Source organism: Mixophyes fleayi, chromosome 11 (genome assembly GCF_038048845.1).
Source record: "Mixophyes fleayi isolate aMixFle1 chromosome 11, aMixFle1.hap1, whole genome shotgun sequence".
Taxonomy (NCBI): Eukaryota; Metazoa; Chordata; class Amphibia; order Anura; family Limnodynastidae; genus Mixophyes; species Mixophyes fleayi.
Window position 1 is genome coordinate 98,095,370 of NC_134412.1, and position 12,113 is coordinate 98,107,482.

Here is a 12,113-nt window from a genome sequence, read left to right on the forward strand (position 1 = left end):
CGGGGAGAGTTTAGGAAAACCGTAGCAGAGATTCATCTACAAGGATAAAGAGGAAAGTAAAAGTAGAGTCTCACTTTGCCTTATGCTAATTCTTGAAACTGGAGATGCTGAGTATTTGCTGATACTATCACCCCCTAAATGAGCAGAGAAGATGCGGCTGAATGAGGCTGGCAGCTGATTGGCTGTAACTACAGTGTGAGGGGCTCTGGGACGCGGTGGCACCAGGCTGGGATCGAGGCTCAGAGACGCAGTAAGAACTAGTAATAAAACAGACACGTTACATCATGTCCTAGGACTCCAGGACACAGGGCTGGTGGTTAGCGGTGCTCATTACAGGGGATAAAAGGGACTACTACCAAAATGTGATATTTACACGCTGCTGATGTGCATGATGCATACATGGCAGCTTGTATAACCTCCGCCCTGGGAGATCCTACAAGGGAGGACATGGGACAAGCACAGGGGTGGGGTACATCACCGGTGTAATACTGAATGCACATCATTGCACCGCGGGGGCGGGGCCTAACGTGAGTCATATCATTGCACCCGCTTCCGCCCAGAAACTGGATGCACGCCTATGCAGATTGCGTGATTCTGGCACATGCTTGTGTCTGGAGAGGCCGCGCTCACATGTTGTGCACAGGATGAATATACACCTGAGTGAGCCATATTATTTGTGGGTGCAAATAGCGGAGGATGATTGCACTAGCAAACCGCTTGTGATTGGCTGTTTGCAATTGTATCGTTGACGCTAATTGGTGATTTTGCCACCGTTCGGGCATATATTATGCTTTTTGGTGAGGGTTTAAGGCTTTGTTTTGACGGTGGTTCCTGCTATATTACAAAGGCTTTTTTAAGTTTTATTGAACACTACAGGTGAATGTGTTTGTTGCACATCAAACAAATAGATAAGTACAAGAGCCCAATGTAAGTGTCTGTGATATGTGCCTGGTACGGACGGTTCTTAGATGCGTACAGCTCAGGATATGGCCGTAAATACACTACTGTTACCTACAGCTATTTTGAGTGTAAATTACGACCAATATGTGACCAATTCTGCATCAACTGAACTCTGCATAGAATGAATACCAGAATAAAGTAGTCATAGCTGTAGGGCTACGTCCCTGGAACTTGTTTTGCCAAATACAATTCATATTTTCTGCCTTTTTTTTATTTTTATTTTTTTTATTCAGTTTTTCAAACCATACAACAAATAGCAACAACAATATTTACTTAAGTAAACTATACTAAGACATGTTTGTCTGAGTTATATAGAATTGTATAATATCAACATTAATTGGATATCGAAAAGTGAATGACATTAAGAATCAAATATAGCAGGTTCAATAAACAAGACATAGGGGTATATTTACTAAACGGTGGGTTTGAAAAAGTGGAGATGTTGCCTATGGCAACCAATCAGATTCTAGCTGTCATTTTGTAGAATGCACTAAATAAATGAAAGCTAGAATCTGATTGGTTGCTATAGGCAACATCTCCACTTTTTCAAACCCGCCGTTTAGTAAATCTAGCCCATAGTGTTATTACACCATGGAACTAGTCATAGACTGGGGGTGTAACTAACCAGCAGTGATGTACAATATACAGTATATAATCCTACAGACAATGCCTCTTCTGCCTCTTACATGTATTTCTGATCTATTCTCATTCTCTGGGCCCTAGAAGTTGATATATTATTTAGAATGTAAAAGACACATTAAAATCTATTTCAGTGATGTAACATGATGGAGATTAACAGTTATTTATATGCCTAAAATGAGTAAGATAGAAGTAGGATATATCACACAGTTTTAAGAAACATTTATATTCCTATTATTAACTAAATATATCTATTATATGTTAAAGCTTTGCAGTAGAGACGTTTCTCAGGGAATGTATCAATGTGCAGACATCAGACATTGCAGCTGAGAAACGGGTGTGGTATCCACCGCAAACACCCGCAAATTTTCTTTTATTTTCTAAATGGATGATGAAGTAATATTCTCAGTGTTACAGTCTCAATGTGATGGTCTCAGTATTACATCATCAGTGTTACAGTCTCAGTGTTACAGTCTCAGTGTTACGGTCTCAATGTTACGGTCTCAGTGTTACGGTCTCAGTGTTACGGTCTCAGTGTTACGGTCTCAGTGTTACAGTCTCAGTGTGATGGTCTCAGTGTGATGGTCTCAGTGTTACAGTCTCAGTGTGATGGTCTCAGTGTGATGGTCTCAGTGTTACGGTCTCAGTGTGATGGTCTCAGTGTTACGGTCTCAGTGTTACGGTCTCAGTGTGATGGTCTCAGTGTTACAGTCTCAGTGTTACAGTCTCAGTGTGATGGTCTCTGTGTTACAGTCTCAGTGTTACAGTCTCAGTGTGATGGTCTCAGTGTTACGCTCTCAGTGTGATGGTCTCAGTGTTACGGTCTCAGTGTTACGGTCTCAGTGTTACATTCTCAGTGTGATGGTCTCAGTGTGATGGTCTCAGTGTTACGGTCTCAGTGTGATGGTCTCAGTGTTACGGTCTCAGTGTTACGGTCTCAGTGTGATGGTCTCAGTGTTACGGTCTCAGTGTTACGGTCTCAGTGTTACAGTCTCAGTGTGATGGTCTCAGTGTGATGATCTCAGTGTTACGGTCTCAGTGTGATGGTCTCAGTGTTACGGTCTCAGTGTTACGGTCTCAGTGTGATGGTCTCAGTGTTACGGTCTCAGTGTTACGGTCTCAGTGTGATGGTCTCAGTGTTACAGTCTCAGTGTTACAGTCTCAGTGTGATGGTCTCAGTGTTACGCTCTCAGTGTGATGGTCTCAGTGTTACGGTCTCAGTGTTACGGTCTCAGTGTTACATTCTCAGTGTGATGGTCTCAGTGTTACATTCTCAGTGTGATGGTCTCAGTGTTACATTCTCAGTGTGATGGTCTCAGTGTTACGGTCTCAGTGTTACATTCTCAGTGTTACAGTCTCAGTGTTACAGTCTCAGTGTTACAGTCTCAGTGTTACAGTCTCAGTGTGATGGTCTCAGTGTTACGGTCTCAGTGTTACGGTCTCAGTGTTACAGTCTCAGTGTTACAGTCTCAGTGTTACAGTCTCAGTGTGATGGTCTCCGTGTGATGGTCTCAGTGTTACATTGTCAGTGTTACAGTCTCAGTGTGATGGTCTCAGTGTTACGGTCTCAGTGTTACATTCTCAGTGTGATGGTCTCCGTGTTAAGGTCTCAGTGTTACATTGTCAGTGTTACAGTCTCAGTGTGATGGTCTCAGTGTTACAGTCTCAGTGTTACATTCTCAGTGTTACATTCTCAGTGTGATGGTCTCCGTGTTAAGGTCTCAGTGTTACATTGTCAGTGTTACATTCTCAGTGTGATGGTCTCAGTGTTAAGGTCTCAGTGTGATGGTCTCAGTGTTACAGTCTCAGAGTGATGGTCTCAGTGTTACAGTCTCAGGATGATGGTCTCAGTGTTACAGTCTCAGTGTTACATACTGAGTGTTACATTCTCAGTGTTACATTCTGAGTGTTACAGTCTCAGTGTGATGGTCTCAGTATTACATCATCAGTGTTACAGTCTCAGTGTTACAGTCTCAGTGTTACAGTCTCAGTGTTACAGTCTCAGTGTTGAGTGTCTAGAAGTTGATATATTATTTAGAATGCAAAAGACACAATAAAATCTATTTCAGTGATGTAACATGATGGAGATTATAATGTGTCAATGGCCACCAATACCGTTCCACACGTAAGGACTGGCTGAGCTCAGCGTGTTCCTGGAAGCTGGGTTATAGTATATTTGTGTGCTATTTGTTACGAATAACAGTTATTTATATGCCTAAGATGAGTAAGATAGAAGTAGGATATATCACACAGTTAAAGAAACCTTTATATTCCTATAATTTACTAAATATATCTATTATATGTTAAAGCTTTGCAGTACAGACGCTTCTCAGGGAATGTATCAATGTGATGGTCTCACACCGTTGTCTCTGATTGGACGCTACATGATGATGATGATGAGAGCAGCGCTGATGATGCATATGAGGGAGATCTGCACAGAACCTGTGTGCAAGAAAAATGAGTCAGAAAAGGTTTTACTACAACTCTGGAGATACCAGCAGCCACGAGTGGATCTGTCCTGTGACTGTACATGATATTACCCTTCTCTGATTATTCCTCGTTCCCACTGACTGACTCTCTCATGATCCGTGAGGGCTCATTAAATAACACTGAATTAAGTGCAAAACTAAATCGACCATTCCGACACCAGTGTCAGGAGATTACGAAGGTGCAAAGCGCAGAGCAAAGGCTCCTTTGTGATGTCACATTCCTGCCGTTGGATTGGAGAGACCAGTGGTGGGATCTGTGGAGAACTAAATCTTCCTTACTGAGTGTGGATTAGGGGAACGAGATCACCTACCTCTACGCCGTGCGTGGGAATATATAAATACCCCTGTGCCTTCAGGGAGAAGTTCCCCAGTTTCAGAGCTTTCCCCTCCCAGCGAAAGGAGATTAATTCTCGGCTGGTCAGAGATGCCATAAACCCACCCGTGTTGCTACACTGCGTACAGTGTACTGGGACGTTTTATCGCCTTCTGGTGGCACATTTCCAGGAGAACACATTTGTATCCGCGCTTTCACCAGTGAATATAAACACCCAAAGTGCCGTTGTCCTCTCACTCTCACATACATGTCCGCCACAAGAGCAGACGCACGGACCAGTATGTAGTAGGAGAAGATTAATGATCGCTGGGCAGACGTTGATATGACATTTTTACTGTTTGTATCATGCGCCTTTTCCAGAGTATCCAACAACCCGCGAATACAGGCGCAGATTCATTTACGGGGTTGTATCTAAAATCAGTGGGGGCAGCACGTTACCGGGACCTTGGCAATGCCCTGTATCCTCCCGGGCCCCAGAGTAAAGAGGGACCCCCGTTTGAGTGTGGGTGGCCGGCGTGTAGCATGAGAGGATGGGGGCCCCAGGGGTTCAGCACCCACCCTAAAATGTCTAGGCAAATAAGCAGAGCGGGCCCCAATATTTGGTGGATTATAAATAGGCCCAATCGTATAAGTTACATTACACAGATAAAATCTTAGTGTTGATTGGTTGTGTAGTAAAGTGTAACTTTGCACCTGAATCCAAATTTAGGGAATGAGCCCCATAGAACAGAGGAAATCTGTCTATACATGTAACAGATAAACTGTGTATGCTCCTAAGGTGAGTAATACAGGACGCAGTGCAGCGTAATACAGGACGCAGTGCAGCGTAATATCGGGAGCGGTGCAGCGTAATACAGCATGCAGTGCCGCGTAATACCGGGAGCGGTGCAGCGTAATACCGCAAGCATTGCAGCGTAATACCGGGAGCGGTGCAGCGTAATATCGGACGCATTGCAGCAGAATACCGGGCGCGGTGCAGCGTGTTACCTCGGTGTATTGGAGTAATTACCTGCAGCGTTGGAGTACTCGTCATTTCCAGCCATCGCCGCTATCTGCCATGAGGAGAGTGAGCTCCTCTGGTCTTCTGACACTGCCCACGAGTTCTCTGGTCCTAGATTCAGCAGCTGATCAGCAGACAGACTCTAGGGGGAGAAGAACACATTATAGAGGCCAGGAGGTTGCAGAGACGGCTGCTACGCTGAGCTCCGGGTCACTTACCACTAGCACGTTTGATGGGATTAAGGAGATGCAATTAGGGTCCAGAAACGCCATCACTGATACTGAAAGCTGAGACAGTTCTGTATTACTGAGACCAGCTGCACAGAGGAAGCAGATTCTGTATCAGAAAACATGGACTTGGCAGCAGTAGGAGAAGTTGCGGTATGACATAGCCTGTATAATCCAGCACTGTATATATATATATATATATATATATATATATATATATATATATATATATATATATATATATGTAGCAGACGTGGCTGTATGACATACCACCATATACCCCCCACGCCACCACTGTGTGTATATATATATATATATGTAGCAGACGTGGCGGTATGACATACCCCCGTATACACCCCACGCCACCACTGTGTGTGTATATATATATATATATGTAGCAGACGTGGCTGTATGACATACCACCATATACCCCCCACGCCACCACTGTGTGTATATATATATATATATATGTAGCAGACGTGGCGGTATGACATACCCCCGTATACCCCCCACGCCACCACTGTGTGTGTATATATATATATTGTGGCAAGAGCCCGCTACTGCTGAAGCACACCATATGAATTTCACAGCAGATATGGAGACCCTAAACGCTAGCTAGACATAGACAATCTCTCTCAAGACCAGCCAGCTTCCCCAGCGTTGGTCTCCCTGAACAAGTGATACAAACAAGCTTTTATACCTGATACTCCTCCCCCAGCCCTAGCTTGATAAACAGGTGACACACCCACCTTCTCTTTAAGAGAAAACGTCCATCACTGGCTCTGTTTGCACTAACAGACACACCCTGTCTGTTTGCTGAGAGGAAATCATGTAAGTTAACAAAACTTTAAACTACACATAAATTTTTACCTGGTTTAATCTCAACCTAGGTGCATAACTGCGCCAATGTTTTATTCTGCTTGTATGTTTTCTCTGCATCTTGTCAGATAAATGCCTCCCTTTGTTACAATATATATATATTTATATATATGTAGCAGATGTGGCGGTATGACATACCCCCGTATACACCCCATGCCACCACTGTGTGTATATATATATATATGTAGCAGACGTGGCGGTATGACATACCACCATATACCCCCCACGCCACCACTGCTTGGCAGAATGAAACCGTGGAGCTTACATGGCATTTTCGGACATTTTATTTCTCTGCATATTTGCATCTATCTATAATGTTCTAGTATAATACTCCTTTAAAGGGGGCTTCAACCTTCAGATGACTTTACTGTATACGCCGCCTTACATCTTTTACTACGTACATTGCTCTATCCTTCTATGTTTCTCAGGACTGACTTTATATCATCAGGTATTGCCCACAGAGACATCATAAAGCTGCTCCTTACATACAGTTGTATATTAGGCGGAGGAGAGAACTGTGTCGGGCTCAGGGCCACACTTGTTGCCTGATGATGTAAACATGTTTATGGAAAGCACAGAGGAAAGCTAAGGAGACGTGCAGTTAAAGTCGCAGAAGGGACAAGTGGAAAATCCCTTTTACGCTGTATTAGCAATTTATCAAATCCTGTTGTTGAATTGATTGGGGTGTAAATAAAAGTCCAGATTGGGAGACAGTTATAATATATGTTACCTAGTACAGATCCAACTTCCTGACAAATGTCCGCACTCCAGCTGCTGGGGCTCCCAAAAGATTCCACTGCTTTCATCTTTAGCGCTGACAACACTGCGGGATCTGGGCAAAGAACTTGTCCCAAACTGGAAGCTGCGGTACTAGGGAGAAAACGTAATTATGAAGAAAGTCGGGTTTTCCCACAGATGAGATAAATGGCGCCTGGCTGGGAATACATCAAATACACCAACGCTATTTATCACCATGCACAGCGCAGTACAAAGTACCGTGGCTTCATGTGAGAAAATACAACAATATGTAGATCGTACAACGTAAGAATATTCCGGCTATTACTGTCTATGTCCTATGGTGTGTGGCTGCACTATCACCGAATACTACCAAACCTTCCCCCGAGTTATAGCCAAACATCTGGAAATCATATGTGGACCCTCAATGCTTCTTTATTTCTGCGTCAAACTGTCCGCCAGACGCACTGCATGGTCCCTGTCCTCATTTCAGTCTTTGGGGGTAACAACAACATAAAATATGGATATACAACTATGGAAGATATCACTTTATAAATACCCTAAAAGCAGATGAATTGGGATGTGAGCAGGAGGCCCAATCAGAAATGCAGATTTTGGCTTCTGAATAGTCCTCCTACACACAACTCCCCCCCCCTTCCCTTCATAGTAAAAGATATTACCTCCGTAAAAAACTCTCCTTCTCTGTCCCCGTCAGCTTCTTTATATAAACCCATCTTGCAAAATTAAATTTAATGTTTCCACTTGGTGCAAGTCTTGGGGCGCTCATGCGCGTTATCTACACTTAGCGAGGCTGCCCCCCATCTGACTACGTCTTTATGGCCGCTATTCCCATACGGATATCTGTAAGACCATCATCAGCGGGCAGATGACATCATAGTACGGTCATTAATGGACCTTCCGTGTAGAGGAGCTACAGAATGGGACCTCTGCATTTACCTGTACGCATTGCTGTCTATCAGAGCGATTTGGTCCAGCGGCATCACACACAGGAAATAGCCCAGCGACACCAGCTCAGTGTCCAATAAGGTGCTGGGGGACCTGGAGCCCAGGTAGATTTTAAGGATGTTGGTTGCTTGTGTCGTATACTAAGAAGGATACAGAGAACAATCAGCTCCTCCATGTAACTGACATATAAACACAGTATCAGCTGACAGGGACCCCTGAGGTCCTCCTATGCCGGCTCTCACGGTCACAGGATGTAACTATACTGGTGATGTTTTGGTTTGAGATGTGTAATATAATAATATATTCCACCTGTAATAAACGCCATTTGGCTGCGGAATTTCACGTGTTTTCCCGGGGAGTATTCAGACTTTACTATCTCCCATCCCCAGTAAAGAATGATTTACTATGATTGTCACAGCTCTAACTATAGACTAAAAAGCCCCCGACATGTGATATTCACAGTGCAAGGCATGAGAAGCCGCACTTGGAGTTTGTATAACCGGAATTTCCCACCTCTATGAGATGTTCTGCTGAGAATTTAAATTTGCTCATCCAAATTCTGTGGCTAACGGGCTCCAGGATACCTCCCTGTAACATGATTCGGTGGAGAGATGGGAACAGGCTGGATGAGAATATGGGTCCCGATCTACCTCTTATACACCAACTAGCAGTCTCATGACCCTTATAGATACCCTGCCTCCTACCTCCTGGCACCGCTTCTGATAACCAACCCTGGGCACTCAGCTTCCTAACCAGACCCAACCCCATGACTGACCTCCTACCTCCTGGCACCGCATCTAATAACCAACCCTGGGCACTCAGCTTCCTAACCAGACCCAACCCCATGACTGACCTCCTACCTCCTGGCACCGCATCTAATAACCAACCCTGGGCACTCAGCTTCCTAACCAGACCCAACCCCATGACTGACCTCCTACCTCCTGGCACCGCATCTAATAACCAACCCTGGGCACTCAGCTTCCTAACCAGACCCAACCCCATGACTGACCTCCTACCTCCTGGCATCGCTTCTGATAACTAACCCTGGGCACTCAGCTTCCTAACCGTACCCAACCCTATGACTGACATCCTAACTCCTGGCACCGCATCTGATAACCAACCCTGGGCACTCAGCTTCCTAACCGTACCCAACCCCATGACTGACATCCTACCTCCTGGCACCACATCTGATAACCAACCCTGGGCACTCAGCTTCCTAACCAGACCCAACCCCATAACTGACCTCCTACCTCCTGGCACCGCATCCAATTACCAACCCTGGGCACTCAGTTTCCTAACCAGACCCAACCCCATGACTGACCTCCTGGCACTGCATCTGATAACCAACCCTGGGCACTCCGATTCCTAACCAGACCCAACCCCATGACTGACCTCCTGGCACCGCTTCTAATAACTAACCCTGGGCACTCAGCTTCCTAACCGTACCCAACCCTATGACTGACATCCTAACTCCTGGCACCGCATCTGATTACCAACCTTGGGCACTCAGCTTCCTAACCGTACCCAACCCCATGACTGACATCCTAACTCCTGGCACCGCATCCAATTACCACCCCTGGGCACTCAGCTTCCTAACCAGACCCAACCCCATGACTGACCTCCTAACTCCTGGCACCGCATCTGATAACCAACCCTGGGCACTCAGCTTCCTAACCGTACTCAACCTATTGACTGACATCCTAACTCCTGGCACCGCATCTGATAACCAACCCTGGGAACTCAGCTTCCTAACTGGACCCAACCCCATGACTGACATCCTAACTCCTGGCACTGCATCTGATAACCAACCTTGGGCACTCAGCTTCCTAACCGGTCTCAACCCCATGACTGACATCCTACCTCCTGGCACCGCATCTGATAACCAACCCTGGGCACTCAGCTTCCGAACCGGACTCAACCCCATGACTGACATCCTAATTCCTGGCATCTGATAACCAACCCTGGGCACTCAGCTTCCTAACCGGACTCAACCCCATGACTAAATTCCTATGTCAAGTGGGGTAGTCTCCTCACCCCATCTTGGCATGCTACATACAATAAGGTAGTACCCCAACACAGTCCCATGGTAAGCCCAGCCAGACCACATAATGTCCCCTTCAGGGCCATGTTAGGTTTGTGGTGGCTCTGGGGTAACTAATATGTGAGGGTCCCTTGATTTATCTATGTAACAAAGCTACAGGTATATTACATAAGGGAATGACAGAAGAGGCCTGTTCTCTGTTGGCATCAGCATATTGGCCGGGGTGCTGCCATGTTAGATGCTGGGAAAGGAAGCATTCAGTTACACCTGATACAAAGGTGTAGTCAGGCTGATCCACCCATTCTACTTCTATACGAAAATTAAACATTTGAGTTTTCCATTACTACTCAGTGCAGTGTTAGGCCTGGTGGCAGACAAATGGTTAACGTGGCATACTGTAATCACTCTTACACTGGTGCTCGCCCACTCGCTGTAGCCAGAGATTTCCGCCATTGTGTCAGTGTCCACTTGGGAGAAAAAAGAGGTGACTTCAGATCCCGTGAACCCCAAATTTATCCTCATCAGAGACACGATCTGAGCATTAGTTATGGAACCACTAAAAACCTGGATACAGAAAGGACGGATCAGCTTAATACACCAGCTCTAAATACAGCACATCAACATCTACAGAGAGTCCTAACCTCTCCTGAGACCTTTATATCATCCAGCCAAAGTTACACTGGGCCACTGTTCTAATTATACTGCTAGAAAGCCTGATCTGTCTGCTCCTCTCATACGACATCACTGCAATTAGGAATGAGACACAAGGGAGATAGATATGGAAAGTACTAAGGCACGTATTATATAGAGGACATTTTCTTATTAGTGGTCCAGGGATTCAAGGTGACAGACAGATCTTATACTATTGTAAGGGCCAACATTTCATACCTGAATAATGATGGCTCAATGTATCTCTGAGAAGCCAGAGACATAATATATATAATATATATAATATATAGTGACTGCATGTAATTCAGAGCCGAGTCGCCTTCCAGCAAGGTGTCAGAAGATTTCGGCACAGTGAATGGTAATGATTCATGTCCTCGCTCTGCCCGTTCTCTAGCCATGGCCCCCTGGCCAATGGCCACATTAGGTGGCAAGCAAATATGGAGGAAGAATGGAAATGTGCCGCTCTTTCCCCCATATTTGTCTTAATGCACAGGATGAATACATGCAGCATGGATGAACTGCTAAATATTGCCATATATCTATTCCCCAAGGAGCAGCCCTGGTAGAATACAGCAATTTCATACGCAGTGGTGAAGAAGCCTCCATCGCACAGCACCCACCTGCAGAGCTTTACCCTTCAGAGCAGACTGCTGGTCCCAGGAGAAGGACGTGACTGCGCCCAGAGTCGGTAGACCATCCAGGAAGGTCTGGTTAGGGAGACAGGACAGCTGGGTTGGGCTCCACATCGAGTTAGAGTCCCCCAGCTGCTGAATGATGTCCAGCGTTGGTGTCACAACATTAGTGCAGTCTGTAATATGAATACGCAGGGTGTAATATGAATACGCAGGGTGTAATATGAATACGCAGGGTGTAATATGAATACGCAGGGTGTAATATGAATACGCAGGGTGTAATATAAATACGCAGGGTGTAATATAAATACGCAGGGTGTAATATGAATACGCAGGGTGTAATATGAATACGCAGGGTGTAATATGAATACGCAGGGTGTAATATGAATACGCAGGGTGTAATATAAATACGCAGGGTGTAATATAAATACGCAGGGTGTAATATGAATACGCAGGGTGTAATATAAATACGCAGGGTGTAATATAAATACGCAGGGTGTAATATGAATACGCAGGGTGTAATATAAATACGCAGGGTGTAA

General features: G+C 45.2%; 1 protein-coding gene across 2 annotated transcripts in view; it reads right to left on the reverse strand.

Annotated features, from left to right (window-relative positions):
* Positions 1 to 2,862: 2,862 nt before the first annotated feature.
* The window catches only part of LOC142107992 (otoancorin-like), a 97,932-nt gene continuing 88,681 nt past the window's right edge, over positions 2,863 to 12,113 (reverse strand). For both annotated transcript variants that reach the window (XM_075191683.1, XM_075191682.1), the window contains exons 18-24: positions 11,560 to 11,747; positions 10,682 to 10,834; positions 8,221 to 8,369; positions 7,259 to 7,398; positions 5,641 to 5,738; positions 5,432 to 5,564; positions 2,863 to 4,041 (exon numbers count right to left, since the gene is read on the reverse strand). In XM_075191683.1, the coding sequence (XP_075047784.1) occupies positions 3,980 to 4,041; positions 5,432 to 5,564; positions 5,641 to 5,738; positions 7,259 to 7,398; positions 8,221 to 8,369; positions 10,682 to 10,834; positions 11,560 to 11,747 (923 nt within the window). In that variant the 3' untranslated portion in view covers positions 2,863 to 3,979. The remainder of the gene's footprint in view (positions 4,042 to 5,431; positions 5,565 to 5,640; positions 5,739 to 7,258; positions 7,399 to 8,220; positions 8,370 to 10,681; positions 10,835 to 11,559; positions 11,748 to 12,113) is intronic.